At 40.2% G+C, this 18,870-nt stretch overlaps 2 protein-coding genes across 5 annotated transcripts in view; both read left to right on the top strand.

The window, feature by feature from the left end:
* The window catches only part of LOC100702229 (1-phosphatidylinositol 4,5-bisphosphate phosphodiesterase delta-3-A), a 59,057-nt gene extending 44,925 nt beyond the window's left edge, over window positions 1-14,132 (top strand). For both annotated transcript variants that reach the window (XM_013266389.3, XM_003458560.5), the window contains 5 exons: window positions 4,845-4,961; window positions 5,134-5,312; window positions 5,529-5,664; window positions 8,752-8,901; window positions 9,012-14,132. In XM_013266389.3, coding sequence (XP_013121843.1) covers window positions 4,845-4,961; window positions 5,134-5,312; window positions 5,529-5,664; window positions 8,752-8,901; window positions 9,012-9,154 — 725 coding nt within the window. In that variant the 3' untranslated portion in view covers window positions 9,155-14,132. The remainder of the gene's footprint in view (window positions 1-4,844; window positions 4,962-5,133; window positions 5,313-5,528; window positions 5,665-8,751; window positions 8,902-9,011) is intronic.
* Window positions 14,133-18,090: 3,958 nt separating this feature from the next.
* The window catches only part of galk1 (galactokinase 1), a 56,842-nt gene continuing 56,062 nt past the window's right edge, over window positions 18,091-18,870 (top strand). The window contains exons 1-2 of one of the 3 annotated variants that reach the window (XM_025910014.1): window positions 18,091-18,362; window positions 18,606-18,795. In XM_025910014.1, coding sequence (XP_025765799.1) covers window positions 18,198-18,362; window positions 18,606-18,795 — 355 coding nt within the window. In that variant the 5' untranslated portion in view covers window positions 18,091-18,197. The remainder of the gene's footprint in view (window positions 18,363-18,605; window positions 18,796-18,870) is intronic. The other 2 variants (XM_013266387.3, XM_013266386.2) reach the window with 2 other exon arrangements.

Here is an 18,870-nt window from a genome sequence, read left to right as displayed (position 1 = left end):
ACTGCCACTCCATGTTTTTATAATCTCTGTCTGTATTTTTATTACTACATACACATACTACATACTACAGCACATACACACAAACATCTCAACATACTGTGGTTCTGTGCAAAGTCTTTTTTATTGTGAATGGCTTCACAATAAGGTACTGCATTGAGGGGGGGGGGTCGTTGGTTTGTTTTTTAAGATGAAAGACAGAAGAAGGAAGTCGGGAATAGAAAGGGGAAAGGGACAGAATGATATTTAATCGTGATTAATCAAATTTCATTCACAGTAACCCTGTGATGAATCTGATTAAACATTTTAATTGTTTGACAGCACTAATATATATTATATATTAGTGTATACTTACCTATTAGTATATAGTTTGGTTTTTTTTTTGCATTTCACAGGAGAGAACCTGTGCTAAAAGACTGAAGAAAACTATTCAAATTCTCTTTGAATTTAAGCATACATTTTTTGTTTATTCTCCATTTATTTCATTATATTGCATAAATGTCTGTTACGAGCTTAAATATAAAGTTGAAAAAGTGTAATTGCAACCAGGGTATTGATCAAGTAATTGCGATTAATCACAATTGATTACAGAAAATTGTGAGATTAATTAGTTAATTCTTTTTTAATCTATTGACAGCACTAATTGCTATATGTTTCAAAATGGATTAAATCAAGCTTGTTAGACAGCCCATGGCTGGAACGAGAACAAGCACAAAAGCACAAAAGTAAAAATCTCTTATCTGCCTTTTATAAGCTCCAATATTAAGCATCATATCTGCTTTAAAAGCCTTAACATAAACACATCTCCACCAGCGTGGTGGGAATTTTAAAAAAACAAAACAAAAAAACCCCTAAATCTTCACTTATCATATGTAAACTAACAACCATTTAAAACAATACAGATATCTGTTGGAAAATAGAACAGAAAATACTCAATAGAAAAGAGAATACTAAATACTATTCCATCATGCATGAAAGATTTAATCCCAATCAACTTAGAAATACCTATATGGGTAACTTTTACATTTCTGTACCCCCTTTGTAATATTTGTAAGTTATTATTAAACACTGACAATTTAATTTCTCTCCTTTCTTTCTCTATTTGATTTTGATCAGTCAAGATCAAAACTTCTGGAGACTAATATGCTTAGATACGTTCAAAATGACTGAAAGCCCCAATTCGCAACTTATACAATACAAAACTCTTAGCACACTATACAGGTCAAAGGATGTTCCAAATGGGCCTTATGTCTAGCCATCCATCCATCCATCTTCTTCAACTTATCCGGGACCAGGTCGCGGAGGCAGCAGCCTAAGAAGAGAAGCCCAGACCTCCCCCTTCCCAGCTACCTCCTCTGGCTTGTCTAGGGAAACACCAAGGCGTTCTCAGGGCAACCGAGAGATATAATCTCTCCAGCATGTCCTGGGTCTGCCCCGAGGCCTCCTCCTGGTGGGACATGCCCAGAACACCTCACCCAGGAGGCATCCTTGTCAGATGCCCGAACCACCTGAACTGGCTCCTTTCGATGTGGAGGAGCAGAGACTCTACTCTGAGCCCCTCCCGGGCGGCCGTACTTTTAACCCTATCTCCAAGGGGGTGACCAGCCACCATTCAGAGGAAGTTTATTTCCACTGCTTGTATCCACGATCTTGTTCTTTTGGTCACTACTCACAGCCCGTTACCATAGGTGAGGGTAGGCTTTGCTTTTCCTCAGCTCTCTTTTCACAATGACAGACCAGTACAGCATCCGCATCACTGCAGCTGCAGCACCAATCCATCTGTCGATCTCCCGCTCTCGTGAACAAGACCCAGAGATACTTAAACTCTTCCACTTGGGGCAAGAACTCATTCCTGACCCGGAGTGGGCACTCCACCCTTTTCCAGTTCAGGACAATGGCCTCAGATTTGGAGGTTCTGTCATTCCGCTTCACATTCGGCTGCGAACCGTTCCAGTGCAAGCTGTGGGCCATCACCTGATGAAGCCAACAGAACCACATCATCTGTGAAAAGCAGAGATAAGATTCTGAGTGAAAGCCTTCCGCCACTTAGCGACGCCTAGAAATTCTGTCTATTGAAATTATGAAGAGACTCTGTGACTAAAGGGCAGCCCTGGCGGAGTCCATCATCCACTGGAAAGGAGTCCAACTTATTGCTGGCTATTCGGACCAAGCTCTTGCAACGGTTGTATAAGGATGGAATGGCCTGTGGCAATGGGCCAGATATGGGCCCCATACTTCCGAAGCACCTCCCACAGGACACGGTCGAATGCCTTCTCCAGGTCCACAAAACACATGTAGACTGGTTGGGCAAACTCCCATGCAGCTTCAAGTATCCTTGAGAGGGTAAAGAGCTGGTCCAGTGTTCCACGAACAGGACAAAAACCGCATTGTTCCTCCTGTAGCCAAGGTTCGATTAATGGATGGACTCTCCTTTCCAGCACCCTGGCGTGGACTGTCCCAGGGAGGCTGAGGAGTGTGATCCCCCTATAGTTGGAACACACCCTCCCATCTTTAAATCCTCCTTCTTAAAGATGGGAACCACCACCCAGGTGTGCCAGTACAGAGGTACCACCCCTCATCTTCATGCAACATTGTAGAGGCATGCCGACAGGCTACATTCAGAGCCTTCAGGAACTCGGGGCGAACCTCCTCCTTCCCAGGGGCATGGCCACAAAGAAGTTTGACTGCCTCATTGACCTCACCCCCAGAGATAGGTGAGTCGTCCCCCTCGTCCCCAGACTCTGCTTCCTCCACAGAAGACGTGCCAGTGGCATTCAGGAAGGCTTCGAAGTATTCCTTCCACCACCCAAAATGTTCTCAGCCGAAGACAGCAGCACTCCATCAACACTATACACAGTGCAGGTAGAGCACCTGACGTTTTGCCAGAATCTCTTCGAGACAGTCCAAAAGTATTCTTCCATGCCTTCTCTGAACTCGTTGCACACCCTAGTTTTTGCTTCAGCCACTGCCCAAGCTGCGTCCTGCTTGGCCTGTTGGTGCCTACCAGCTGCTTCCATAGTCCCACATGCTAACCAAGCCTGATAGGACTTCTTCTTCAGCCTGGTGGCTCCCTTCATCTCTGGTGTCCTCCCCCGCCACCTAATCCAACTCACCGCCAGGTGGTGATCAGTTGACAGCTCAGACCCTCTCTTTACCCGTGTGCCCAGAACATATGGCCGCAGATCTGGAGATATGATTACAAAACCAATTGACCTGTGACCTAGGATGCCCTGGTTCCACGTGCACTAATGGAAACCCTCATGTTTGAACATGGTGGTCGTTATGGACAAACTGTGATTTGCACAGAAGTCCAACAACAAAACACCACTCGAGTTCAGATCCGGCAGGTCGTTCCTCCAAGTCTCACTGTCATTGAAGCCCTATGAGCGTTGAAGTCTCCCAGTAGGACAGCAGGGTCCCCAGGTGGAGCACCATCAAGTACCCTGCCCAGGGACTCCAAGAAGGCCCGGTACTCTGAACCATCGTTTGACACATAAGCGCAGATGACAGTCAGGACCTGTTCCCTGACCCAAAGGCACAGGGAACAAACTCTCTCGTCCACTAGGGGAAACCCCAGTGTACAAGCAGCAAGCCAAGGAAATACTAGGATGGTCTTGTATGCCTTTCCAGAGGTTCTGGCAGAGGATATTCTGAAGACCTATCCATTAAGGTTTAGTTCCTGCATCCCATCCTCACCCAAACTGTGCATCTTAGGTGACATAAGGGAATTAGATATTCAAGCATATACAACACATCTAGTCCTTACTGCCCCATACATCGATAATAAAACTATCCTTGTGAATTGGAAATGAAAAAATTATGTGTATATTACGTAATATAGAAATTTAATCTAGATTAGCTACACTATCCTTTGCGGTAGGGTCGGTGGGTGCTGGCCTTGGGTGCAGCTATGTTCTGGGGCACTGTTGAAATGGTCCCGAGTCGCTTTTCCTTGGTTGGTGGTGGGGCTGCAGAGGGGGTGATAATCACTACTGTCTGCCTCTCAGTGTTACATGCACCTTAGATATTAGGGGGAAGGTGTAGATTTTGCACTGTTGACCAGCAGTCTTGTACTCTGTCCCCTCAACTTTGATAGCACTCTACTTTTCACATAGTCATTCTCACTATTAACACCTCATGCACCTCACACAAAAATTAGGGCCAAGGATCAGGTCCTCCGGCACAAACAGAGTAATATAGTGCACGCTGTTAAGTGCCAGGAAGATTGACGTGATTTATACATTGGTTTATAGACCGGTCGCCACTCTTTCAATGATGAGGATGTACAGATCCTGACACAGGATGTACAGAACTGGTTTAAACGGGTAGTCAGGGAAGCCATTAACATTAAATGGGAAATACCATCTCTGAATTGAGTAAGGGGGCTAAGGGTACATCTTTCGCCATCTTACAATGCTGTGATTGCAGCCATTACCCAACTCTCTGTGAATGGTACTTTGATCAGTGGTTGTTTATCAGTGGTAATGACAATTTGGATATTAATAATTGACAAACCTACCTCACAACATATTTGTTTAAAAGGCCGGGGAAACCTGCAGTCAGCTGAGACTGAAGAAGTCAATTGGATGAGTGTCAAAATGTTTCTCCAACAGAACAGAATCAACTTTTTGGGATTTCTGTGTGTGTTTGTGTGGCTAGGCCTGGGCACTTAGCAAGCAATATCTAAAGATAGAGACTTTTGCACAGAACTGTGTGCTGCAATCTAGATGTAGAAGTTTATATAGACTTAGAATTTGGGTAGAGAAATTCCTGTGTTGATTGTACCTTATTCAAGAGCATAACGACAATGCAAAATGTGTTGAACTTTTCTTGTTCTCTCAATCCAGGGGTGTATTTTGTTCGTCACAACAGTCACCACTTGAGCAGGATTTACCCCTCAGGCCAGCGCCTCCATTCCTCCAACTATAACCCTCAGGAGATGTGGAATGCAGGCTGTCAAATTGGTAAGAGCATTTTTTAATATGTTATTCTGTTTTTAAGAGAAGCAAACAGAAAATAAAGTAAAGAACTGTCACTAACTGTGTTCTCCCACACTTGCGCCTCCAGTGGGTAGACTAATGGACATTGTCTCGGGAGGCCTGCATGCTCTTCACACTGATGTTTTGTTTTCTCCAGTTGCTCTGAACTTCCAGACACCTGGTGAGCAGATGGATTTGAACCAAGGCAGGTTTCTGCAAAATGGTGAGTGTGGGTACATTCTGAAACCTGCCTTCTTGTGTCAGCCTGACAGTACTTTCAATCCTGAGAATGTGGGAGGAGGTCCTGGCCACAGACCTGTCATGCTCACTGTTCGGGTAAGATAGAAACTAAATCTGTCTAGGAGTATTTTAAGCTTGGTGACCAAATGTTTCTTATTGTAATAATTTTTAGAAAGCTCTAGTTGCCTCAATATTGATTCCAAACATAACCCATTAAAGAAATGTGTCTATTTCTTGAATGGGTTCTTCTTCCCCAATCTATAATGATACTTTAATTAAATAAAGATCTCTCTTGCTTTGTTGTTATTCCAGGTCATTTCAGCTCAGCAGCTGCCTAAACCAGAATGGGATAAGCCCAGCTCCATTGTGGACCCCCAAGTGTGGGTGGAGATCCATGGCGCTCCTATTGACAACAATAAGAAGAAAACGCATTATGTTGAAAACAATGGTATATATGTCTTTACAATAAAAGATCATTTTATAGTTAAATGGCTTCAGCTTTAAGGGTAGTGTAGTTGTTAGCCCTGTCATCTCACAGAAAGAGGTTCCTGGGTTTGATTGTGACAGGTTATAATTTCGTACCCATGTCAGTTCTCTTTGGGACATAGTACAACATCCCTATTTATTTAAGAAAAATGAAGCTAACATGCAGAGGCAACCTATGAAAAAGTAATAACACCTTTATTGCTTTCAGAAAAATTAAGAGAGTAAGTAGTGGCCAATCAGCAGCAAATGTGACCACGTTTATAAAAGAAGTTTAGAAGAAAAGAAGTCAACTTTATTATCCATTCTGCAATATTTACAGGAAACAGACTGTGTCATAATGTCATTTCCTACTGTTCAACTAGAAATAATCTAAACTAAAATAAAAATGAGGATCATAAGAATATGAAAACAAATTTGAGGTATTACAATTATTACTGTTTAAATATATAAAAATATCAAAAAATCCAACCATCAAACCAGTTTAAACCCCTACTAACTAGGGGTGAAAGTGGACTGGAATGATCCGGAGTGGTGTTTTTGGTGCAGATGTCTGTCCGTTGTGGTCTCGGTACTTTAATGTCAAGCGAGCACTACACAGGAGGGGTACATAAAAAGGGAATAACTCAGGTAATTTCAAATGAAACTTCTCTATCAGCTCAACAAATAATAGCAAACACACTGTTTGTGCACAGCTTATGTGTTTTATGTGTTTCTGCTAGCTGAAGTTACACCGCGTGTACTTTCCAACTGGCAATTGATAAACTGCAAATTAAAACTTACACATGCCCTAATTTTTAAATCAGATCTTGGATCTGTGTATGATGCGAAGTTGTGATTTTCATATTGTGAAACTTCCTACAAAACAAATTGAGGTACACTACAATTATATTATTCAAAAGCTGCATGAACATATTCTGCAGTTTAGTGCAGGATAAACAGGTTAGCTTAGCAGTATTGTGAGGAATTTACAGTAAAGCACTGTTATGGACTGTTGCACAGTGGCTGTGATGTTCATGGTCAGTGTTAATTTACAATAACCTGATGAAGCTTCATTAAATTCCACCTTCATACCACCTGTACACTGTCTTGTATAAAGACATTATAAACAGTATATAGTGCAGGGGTTGGAAATAAGCCAAGAAAGCTTATGAAATATTAGGTTACATCTTGTTGAATTAAGTTGTGTAAATCCACAAAGAGCAGTGAACCTCAGCAGCAGCAGCAGATCAGCTGATCACACCCTGTATACAAAGAAAATCTACTGGAACGCACAATGGAAATTATTATGAGTTGTGTTTCTTTCCCCCATGCAGTGATTTCTATTTCAGAATCATGTTAGGTTGTATTAAAAGTGGATAGCTCAGTGTTACACCAGACATAAAAGGTTAGAAACACTATCACTTTACACCAGGGGTGTCCAAACTTTTTTCACTGAGGGCCACATACATAAAAATATAGGAGGGGCTGGGCCACTTACTAGAAATTAGGTATATAACCTTAACTGTAGCGTATTAAAGTTAGAAAAATCATTTAAAAGTGGTCAAATGTGTTATATTGTTGAATATAATTAAAGACAAAACTGCCTTCATCACAGCTTTCCATAAATGGATCTTTATTGATTTATTCAGAGAAAGCTTTGGTAGCTCATTCCCAGAACAGCAGCAGATTTCTTCTTGGACAGAAGATTTACAGCACAGAGAAAAAACAATAAAGGGGAAAATGGGACGGGTACATTTCAAGTTTGTTATTTAAGTTCTTAGGCTTAGCAACACACCTATTAACGTTCGTTTGAAACGATTATCAGCATTAACAGACTGAACTGGACTTAATAACAGGAGTGCATATAATTTTAGTGAATTATTCTGGTGAGTATCAGCTGCGCTGGGTATGTAAATCGGCCCATCCAGCCGTGGTGCTCATCGTACGCCACTCATGCCAAAAATCCGGACAAATGTCACTTGATCAAGGAGCAGATCTGCATCAGATGAGATCAGCTGACTTTGCGTGCGCTGTGCACAGCAGTGTGTACTCTGTGTGTTAACAAGAAAAACGCATATAAGAAAGTGGTGCGCAAAAGCAGGGTAGTGACAGAATTGATGCGCATTATTGATATTTGATGCATGTGTACCTGCACATGCATGCTTATTAACACACGGGTACTGTGGAATATATTTTTTTACTCACCTAAAGTGCTCGTGCTCTCGTCCACTCCCCGCAAAAAAAAATAGCAGCTGTGCTGTGTCTGTGGCATCAGTGCTCTCATCGCATGCGATGGAGTAAAAATCAAAAGCACAGCTTTATCGGACAGTTGCAGTTTAATGTTGGCTGGCGAGTCTTCAATGCGTCGCACAACTGTATTTCTGGACATGCTGACGTTGTTGAAGTCCTGCACTTTTTCCGCGCACATTATTTCGGTGACTTTAACGAGGCCGTGTTTTATGAGGTCTCCATCTGAAAAAGGCTTGCCATGTCTTGCGATGAGTTGGGGGACCTCATAGCTGCTATTGTAGCCTTTTCCTGGACAATTTGAGCACGAAAAAATACTGTTGCTGACCCCGCAGGATAGCTATCCTTTGCTTTAATTTCTGCTCTCGCTCAGCACCAGTGTAGGATGCATAGGCCTGATGTTTGGTTTCATAATGACGTTGTACATTATACTCTTTCATAACTGCCACAGTTTCAGTGCAGATCAAACAGACACACTTCCCCTTGAATTCTTTGAAGAAATATTCACTCTCGTGTCTGAAATTTTCTGCACTCACTTTCTACCTTTCGCTTCTTTGGTTCTGCCATGTTTGGTAACGTGGAGTAAATTTCTTCTGTGATTGTCCTTTTTGGTAGAGCAACTGCCTTGATCAACAGTAGCTCCCCCTGGTGTTAAAACTAAGAAGTGCAATACACTCAAGCAAAAGTTGAAGTGCGGGCCATTTTCTATTCTATTTATAAAATTACTTGAGGGCCAATTAATGCGGCCCGCGGGCCGGACTTTGGACACCCCTGCTTTACACATTGCATAAATTAGTGTGTGAATTTATATTCTTCGTTACAGGCTTTAATCCACGGTGGGACTGCACCTTTAACTTTACCGTCCATGTCCCTGACTTGGCTCTGATCCGCTTTTTGGTGGAGGATCATGACTATACTTCAAGAAATGACTTCCTGGGACAATTCACTCTCCCTCTCACCAGTGTCCGCACAGGTATGTGTGGCAGCGAATGGGTTAATATGTGAGTGTGTGTGTGTCGTCAACATCAACACAATATGTATAACCACATATTCTACTTATCTTAAACCCCCTTAATTCTGCAGGTTATCGTCATGTCCGACTGCTCAAGATGGATGGATCAAGCCTTTCACCTGCGTCACTCTTTATACATGTTAAGGTCACTCCCTGTCAGAATTCCAAATCTTCAGCAAAATCACCAACCCACTTTCCAACCAAGAATCCCTAATCCCACTTCTGCCCTTCAGCCACATGATCATTCCATGGTAGTTAATCAGAGAAAACTCAGTAGTTACAGCTTTCTCTCACAGATGTTGCACCAGTATCATCAACTGATTCATTTTTTTAAGCAATAGTATTGTTTCAAAACTGTATTTGAGATTTGTTAAGAAGACAACATTGTTATGCAATGCTAAAAGCCAATTAGGTAATACTATGCATACCAGTGACTTATGATACACTTAAGATTTCAGAGCAGTCGATTTAAGCATCTGTTTTACCTGAATAATTGTAGTAATGTCTTATTTGTAGAAAGTTTCCCAAGTACTTTAAACTCTTAGAAGTAGGGTCGGGGTCAGAGCTGAGAACTAAGTACAAGTACTTTGTATTATATACATGCTATTGTAGTTAAGTAGAATTTTTAGCTCTGTTTTAGATCTGTTTATCTGTACGTTACTTGAGTATTTATTTTTCTGAGAACTTTTACTTTTGCTCCCTACATCTTAACCGAAATATATCTGTATATCTTTATACATATTTTCTACTCCTTACATTTTCAAATGTTTGTTACTTTAAATTTAAGACACTTGAGAGGAGTTATTTCTTGACATTTCACACTTTTAAACATCAAAGTAACAGATAACTGTTAGTGTATCCATCACAGGTTCTTATAGCATGTGATGAATTAAACAAAGGGAAATCTAGCTAGTGCTACAGAAGAGGATCAAGCATAAAACAAGTAACATCAGTGGCAGGCAATTGGAAGTACAAAGTTTCAAACAGCTCAATACATACATATTGCCAAAAGTATTCACTCACCCATCTAAATCATTGAATCCAGGTGTTCCAATCACTTCCATGGCCACAGGTGTATAAAATCAAGTGCCTAGGAATGCAGTGAAAGAATGGGTTACTCTCAGGAGTTCAGTTAATTCCAGGATGCCCTGTTAGGATGCCCCCTGTGCAACAAGTCCAGTCATGAAATTTCCTTGCTACTAAATATTCCACAATCAACTGTTAGTGGTATTATAACAAAGTAAAAGCGTCTGGGAATGAGAACAACTCAGCCACAAAGTGGTAGGCCACATAAAACCACAGAGCAGGGTCAGTGGATGCTGAGGTGCATACTGCACAGAGGTCACCAGGTTTCTGAGTCAATTGCTCCAGAACCTCTAAACTTCATCTGGCATTCAGATTAGCTTGAGAACAGTGTATAGAGAGCATAATGGACTGTGTTTCCATGGCTGAGCAGCTGCAACCAAGGATTATATCATCAAGTGCAATGCACTTGGTGTAAAGCATGAGACCACTAGACTCTAGAGCAGTGGAGAAGTTTTCTCTGGAGTGACAAATCACAGTCCTTTGTCTGGCAATCCAATGGATGAGTCTAGGTTTTGTGGTTGCCAGGAGAATGGTACTTGTCTGACTGTACTGTGCCAAGTGTAAAGTTTGGACAGTTGGTATTGTACGCAGTGTTGGGGAGTAACGGAATACATGTACTGGCGTTACGTATTTAAAGTAACTGTATTCCTTTACACTTACCATTTAAAAAGGTGATATTCAGAATACAGTTACTTTGTTGAAATCTGGTTGTACGACACCAACTGACAGACAGTTGGTGTCGTACAACCAAGTTTTGAGATCCCTTCCCAGACGCCTTAACACCCACTCACATCCTGGGGGCTCCCATATTCCCGTACTCCCATAGGGCTAAAAATCTGGGACTCTCCACCAATTGCTCTTAGAACTGTAGAGGCTTCTCGGATGAGAGGTTAAACATCTTCAAGGAAACTTAACAAAGTCCAAATGCTTTTGTTTCCAAGCTCCTTAGACTACGATGGCCTGGATGACTGAGAACCTTCACAGACACATTCACTGAATTCCAAATTTGTATTTTTATACTGCCAATGGCCTGGAAATCAGTCATAATAGTTTATGCAACATCAGCTTAAATCTTGTTGAATTCAGTTGGCTAAATCCAATAAGAGCAGTAGTACAGTTTAGGCTAACCACAGCCTAAACACAAAATCTGCTCAAATATCAGGGTTCCCGCACCTGCTGAATCCCACTTTAACACATGAATATATTGACCTTCATGTTTAAATATGGAGACAAGGCAAAGCAGATGTTCAACATCCATTAGAATTAGAATTAAACTTGAAATAAAATTTATTTCCCCTCGGATTAATACTGTTTTGTTATGTATTAGTATGTGTTACGTTCCCCTAAAAGGGTCAAGGCAATGAGGGAAAGTAAAAAAAAGTGTCCGGGTCGGAAAAAGGAGACAAGGAGGCAAAAGGGTTAAATTAAAGAGTTTTATTAAAGTAGCTCAACCAAAAGAGACGGACAAGCCGCTATCACCATTTAAAGAAACAAAACAAAAGCCCAAGCGTTGGTCGATGAACTGAAAAGTAAGTCAAAAAAGAGCAGCTCACTAGCTGCAAACGCCAAACACACAGCTCACTAGCTGCAACCACTCACATGGCACTCTGGCCCAGAGCTCACCTTTCTCTGGGCTTAAATACCTTTAATTGCTGATGTGAGTCAGCCGTACAAAAGAAAAAGTTGGCACCTAAGGCAGGAGAGCTGGTAGGACACACCCACACAGGCAACTTCAGGAGGAGGCCCTGCTAGGGCCGTAACAGTATGACATGAGGTTCAGGCTCTGTAAACTTGAATTACATAAAGAAAAATTATTTCATAACCAAGAAGTGAAAGAAAAATACTTCTATTAGTAAAGATATTGTATGAGAGTATTGTAATCGATATTAATGTATCTATGATACATTAACAATGCAAATATTGGTTTTGCAGTGTTGTTTTATCATTTTTTAACCAGTGCAAAATAAGTGTGAGTCAGGTGGATATTATTATCCATTATACCATTATTATGGTAATATTGTTAGTAATACCTGAGTCATACCAGACCAATGTGGTAGAGTATAAAAGGGTACAGGTTTTGATTCACCTCTGACCTTACTTTTCCATCCTCATCTAGGATCATGAGGTCTGGGTAATGAGATTTCAGAGACAATCAGCCACAGGAGGTTTCTCCATAGAAAGAGTAGAGCCACACATCTTCTGTAGTTGCAGGGATTGCCCAAGTCTGGGCAGGAAAAGTTGTGTATTTTTCCAGCTTGGGAAGACTTTGGGATCTGCTAGGAAGAGGTGGACAATGCTGCTAGACTAAATGTATCCCTCACATATCCTGTTGCCACACTGACCAAACATTTTCCTCTGCTGTAGATAAACAGGATATACAGTGCTGTGGAAAATTATTTGCCCCCTTCATGGCTTCTTTTTTGTTGTATATTTCTCACACTTATATTTCAGATCAACAAACACATTTTAGTATCAGAAAAAAGATAACCTGAATAAATACAAAATACTGTTTTTAAGTTATTATTTTATTTATTACGGGAAAAAACCCATCCAAACCTGGTCCTGTGTGGAAACTTAACTGCAGTTTCTCCTGCGCTGGCTTGCAGGGTTATTATATATAGGGGAAGTTTTTTAATTTTTTTCCTCCTTCAACCATGTTATGAGCATTGAAGTTGCAGACTTTGTCCACAAGAGGACACTCTGCAGCTGTCCTTTTGGTAACACATGGAACAGCTGATCTGAGCGGGGTGAAGTGTAAAACAAATAAATAAATAACTACAAATAAATGTTAGGGTAATCTGTTCATGTTTTATACATCTGAAAGAAAAGAGTACAGGAAGGTAGTACAGAACCTATATAGCATCTATATAAAGACAAACTATATGAAAACTTTTTAATTTAAATCGAAAGCGTTTTTAGCACTGGGTAGTGGACAGACAGTGTTATTCTGAAGCTGTAGCTCACTGTAAACATAAATGCTTAAAATGATTAAATCGATTACATAATAGACATGCAAAATCTATTTGTCAGAGTATGGTAGTTTTGTCAGATATTTGTTCGATGTTTACTTAAGATACAAATTGGGCATGTGAACATAAGTTTGGCACAAATGGATATTTAGAAATGAAAGTCGAGATAAGAATTGTACATTTACAGTCAGGTCCATCATTTTATGAGACAATTAAATGACAAAACTGAAACAGAACTAACTATATGTCTGCTATATGATTAAACAAAAAAACATGCTGATATTCTGCTGAGATCACAAAACCCAGATTTTATAAATAATTTCTCTGGATTTTGCTCACTTTCTTTTGTACATTGTAGGTTAAAATGTCAAAGGCTGTTTTCTGAACTGTAGAAATTGCAGACAAAATAAAATTTGAACCTTTTCCACTGTTTTTGTTATTATTATATTTAAAATAATGTGTTTGTGCATACATTCTGTACACCAATATAACCTATGATATTTATAACAAACAATTCTTCTGAATAGTGTTCAACAAACTGAAAAATATCCCTGTCAGCTAGTAAATAAGTATTGATTTCAGCATTGTTGGCTCACTGTCATTATTCTGTTGTTTTGTATAACATTTATTATCAAGAAATTGTGTTTGACCTGTTAGTATCATAATGATAGCAGGATTTCAGTGTTCATATTTATTTATGTTTTATCCAAAGTAGTCACTTTGTAATACAGTTACTCACTACAAAAGGATTGTTGTTTCAATTCTTGTACTTACCCTGGACTGTGGCCTTCAGGTGGAAATTGATAGTGTAACCCTGGCATATAAAAATTAAAAAGTATTTTGCCCAACAACTTTTTTTTAGTTAGTAAACTTGAATCAATTTAATTGGACAGAAACCAAAATTTTGCTGAGGACTTTTTGCCACTAAGTCCCCCTGAGGCAACTCCTTTGATAGAGCAAAGATCTGTCTTCTTTGAATGCTGAGGTTGCTCTCTCTTTACTTTCTTTAAAATTTCTTAAAAATATTAATATTTGTGTCTTGGATTTTGTTATTGTGTTATAAGTGAATGAATGTTATAAGTTTAATAAATAGTCAATCATAAATAATCAAAAAATAAAGAAATGTCATTTCAATCATGTCCTATGATTATGTTTAAGTGTGTCAGTGACCAGGAGAGAAAATTGAATGTTGATGTTCATGATCTAAATTCATTTGTGTGTAATAATATTCTAGAAGCAGCAAGCCGGACTATGACGGTGAAAGGAGGTAGAAGCAAAAAGATTGTACCCTGGTGGACAAAGGAATGTGATGAAGTGCTGAAATAAAGCTTTTAAAATGTTAAAAAGAAGTCAGAATTATCAGAATCTTGTTGAATATAAAAAGTCACAAGCTAATGTAAGAAAAACCATTAAAATGCAACGAGGGACAGTTGGAGGGGCTTTTGTAATTCTGTGGGGAGAGAGACAGAAATTGGTAAGGTATGGTCAATGATCAGAAGGATGAACACAATTATAAGAGAATATGAGCATCCAGTATTAAATGATGGGGAAGTTACAGCTGTGAAAAATGAAGAAAAGGCAGATATGATGGCAAAAACATTTGGTAAAATTCATAACTCAATTAATATTAGGGAAGAAGGTCAAAGGGAAAGAGAAATTACAATTGCGGAAAATAGGGGGGTACTGCAGCAAGTAGACGACACAATTTATTGAATATGCCCTTTACAAAGACAGAATTGAACAGAATTTGAAAGACAGAATTAGGAAATTCAACCTTTCAGCACCAGGGAAAGATCAGAGGAATGGCTTATTTGAAGAGTTTCAGTCAGGTTTCAGAGCTCATCACAGCACAGAAACAGCTTTAGTGAAGGTTACAAATGATCTTCTTATGGCCTCTGACAGTGGACTCATCTCTGTGCTTGTCCTGCTAGACCTTAGTGCTGCGTTTGATACTGTTGATCATAATATCCTATTAGAGCGATTAGAACATGCTGTAGGTATTACAGGTACTGCGCTGCAGTGGTTTGTATCATATCTATCTAATAGACTCCAATTTGTTCAAGTAAATGGAGAGTCCTCTTCACACACTAAGGTCAATTATGGTGTTCCACAGGGTTCAGTGCTAGGACCAATTCTATTTACATTATACATGCTTCCCCTAGGCAGCATCATTAGAAGACATAGCATACATTTTCACTGCTATGCAGATGACACGCAGCTCTATCTATCCATGAAGCCAGGTAACACACACCAATTAGTTAAACTGCAGGAATGTCTTAAAGACATAAAGACCTGGATGGCCGCTAACTTTCTGCTTCTTAATTCAGATAAAACTGAGGTTATTGTACTCGGCCCTGAAAATCTTAGAAATATGGTATCTAACCAGATTCTTACTCTGGATGGCATTACCTTGGCCTCCAGTAACACTGTGAGGAACCTTGGAGTCATTTTTGACCAGGACATGTCCTTCAATGCACATATTAAACAAATATGTAAGACTGCTTTCTTCCATTTGCGCAACATCTCTAAAATTAGAAATATCCTGTCTCAGAGTGATGCTGAAAAACTAGTTCATGCATTCATTACTTCCAGGCTGGACTACTGTAATTCTTTATTATCAGGATGTCCTAAAAACTCCCTGAAAAGTCTTCAGCTGATCCAAAATGCTGCAGCAAGAGTCCTGACAGGGACTAGAAAGAGAGAACATATTTCTCCTGTTTTGGCTTCCCTTCATTGGCTTCCTGTTAAATCCAGAATTGAATTCAAAATCCTGCTCCTCACATACAAGGTCTTAAATAATCAGGCCCCATCTTATCTTAATGACCTTGTGGTACCATATCACCCTATTAGAGCACTTCGCTCTCGCTCTGCAGGCCTACTTGTTGTTCCTAGAGTATTTAAAAGTAGAATGGGAGGCAGAGCCTTCAGTTTTCAGGCCCCTCTTCTGTGGAACCAGCTTCCAGTTTGGATTCGGGAGACAGACACTATCTCTACTTTCAAGATTAGGCTTAAAACTTTCCTTTTTGCTAAAGCATATAGTTAGGGCTGGACCAGGTGACCCTGAATCCTCCCTTAGTTATGCTGCAATAGACGTAGGCTGCCGGGGATTCCCATGATGCATTGAGTTTTTCCTTTCCAGCCACTCACTATGTGTTAATAGACCTCTCTGCATCGAATCATATCTGTTATTAATTTCTGTCTCTCTTCCACAGCATGTCTTTCATCCTGTTTTCCTTCTTCACCCCAACCGGTCGCAGCAGATGGCCGCCCCTCCCTGAGCCTGGTTCTGCCGGAGGTTTCTTCCTGTTAAAAGGGAGTTTTTCCTTCCCACTGTCGCCAAAGTGCTTGCTCATAGGGGGTCATATGATATGATTGTTGGGGTTTTCTCTGTATTTATTATTGTGCGATCTATTGTACAATATAAAGCGCCTTGAGGCGACTTTTGTTGTGATTTGGCGCTATATAAATAAAATTGAATTGAATTGAATTGAATTGAATCAGGTTTGTTATACAATGATAAGTCACCAGAGAGAATTGTCTAAAGACGTTTTACTAGAGTTATATAATAGAGTTTGGAGGGAGGGAAGCTGGAAGGAGGCAGTGATTATACTGACATGTAAACCAGGGAAGGATGATACAAGCCAGGAACCTACAGACCAATAGCTTTAACATCCAACATCTGCAAAATAATGTTGTGTTAATACTGGGTTAATTAGATCAGTATTGGATTATGGGTGTATAGCATATAATTCTGCTGCAAGTCTTCGTGAGTCTGCACAGGTGCATTTAAAACAACCCCAACAGCAGCAGTACAGGTAGACGGGAGAAATGCCACTAGAAATCAGAAGAGAGCAGCCAATACTGAACAACTGGGCAAGTCTCCAAGGACATGGTCAAGATCATCCAACAAAAACTGTTTTCCAATCCTGCTGGGAAAAAGAGAAAAGAGAAATGAAGAGCTTTGGGTCGACACTGAGTCAGAAAGCAGCTGAACTTAATCTGGACAAGATCAGCATTAGTGAAACAGCACCATTATCTACAATACCACCATGGATGCTGTAGTAAATTTCACACTATTGGACAAAAAGAACAAGGATAGGGGTTTTATTTTAAATTCACATACAGCACAGGCATATATTGGTCGGTATTAAGATTATGTCAAAATGTACACAGATGCATCAAGGAAAACAGCCAACCAAAGTGGGACAGCATTTATTTTTCCTGAGTTTTGTTTCAAAGTAAGGAAAAGGATCAGTGATGGATAATCAGTATACACGTGAGAAATGGTTTCAATACTGTTGGCTGTCCAGTGGATAGAAGACAGAAGACCATTAAGATCGGTGATATGCTCAGATTCAAGTTAATCATTGGCTAGTTTGCAAGACAGTCACTCAGACAGCAGATCCGACATTCTGATAGAGATTCAGCAAACACAGTCAATATGATGGGGCTTATGGTCACCTTCTTATGGGTACCAGTGCATCATGGAGTTAAAGGAGAAGAAATGGCAGATAGGACAGCAAAGGAAGCTACAAAGAGAATTTCAGTGGATCTGGTCATCTATGTCAGTCGGACAGAGATTAAGAGTAGAATATGACAGAAAATGGAAGAAAGGTGGCAAAAGCAATGGGAGGAAGAGAGGAAAAGGTGATGGTTTTACAAAATCCAAAAGAAAACAGGAGAAATGAGAAGTACAGGAAGGAACAGGAGAGAGACAGATTTGGGCACACTGGTTTGAATAGCACGTTATTTTTAACAGGAAAACACCATACAAGAAAATGTGACTGCAGTAGAGAAGATAACACCATGGAACATGTTTTAGTGCACTGCCAGAAATGTGACGCTGAGAGAAGAAAACTGATTCAAAAGCTCGGTTATATGAAAGTGAAACTGGATTTGTTAGATTTACTTTGCAAGAACTCGAAGAGTGAAGGTTATCAGGTCATATTTTGTTTTTTAAGACACTAATTTGTTTGGAAGGATTTAATTTTTTTGTAGGTTTTTTTTTTTATATTTCAGGGCACACTCTACACCAGTTAGTGGCGGTAATTCACCATTTTGCTGTTTGCTAACCGCCAATACATGATAAAGAAGAAGAAAAAAAAGCAGAAGGACGCGTCACATGACTGCTCGAGCACTTCGCCTGTCTGTTGACACTGTCAGCTCATCATTTTTGCTGAACCCTTTAAAGAAATCTGCTAAATGGCTAGTTGTTTTCCGAGTTTGTCCGAGCTTGTTTCGGAGGCCCGGCGACTGTACGGACAGATGTTCGGTGAGGAGCCTGCTCGAGTGGCGGTTTGCGCGCCTGGAAGAGTGAACCTAATAGGAGAGCACACCGACTACAACCAGGGACTCGTGCTTCCAATGGTATCAGTACCACACTACCACTCAGTAGAAAGCTTCATCTGTTGAACTGAGTCTTGCATTATCACATTCATGTCGAAAACAGGCAAAGATCTGATTTTAATAAAAGGATTTTATGTTAGTAATAGTAAGAATAGTGTAACTGTGATTTTTCTCTTCTTTTTTAAATAACTTTTGGAAAGAAATTTCTTCTTGACAGAAAGACTAAAGACAAAACTAAGTACTTCCTTGTGCATTTGTTGTCAGGCGCTTCCTCTAGTGACTGTGGTGGTGGGTAGTGAAATATCCGGCCAGGATGTTACCGTGGTAACCGCAGCCTTCGACGCTGACGAGCCTCACCGATTGGACTTCTGCCTGTCTAGTGATGGATCTGCACTGTCTCCAGGGTTACCCCGCTGGGCCAACTATGTAAAGGGTGTTATACACCATTACAGGGGTAAACAAGACTGTAAACACATTATACTGTCACAGTGAATGAGAACAGATGTCAAGCAGTCTCACATATTTTATC

The sequence above is a fragment of the Oreochromis niloticus genome, linkage group LG8 (assembly GCF_001858045.2).
Source record: "Oreochromis niloticus isolate F11D_XX linkage group LG8, O_niloticus_UMD_NMBU, whole genome shotgun sequence".
Lineage (NCBI taxonomy): Eukaryota > Metazoa > Chordata > Actinopteri > Cichliformes > Cichlidae > Oreochromis > Oreochromis niloticus.
The sequence above is the reverse complement of the archived record's forward strand: the minus strand, read 5'-3'. Positions and strand labels throughout refer to the sequence as shown.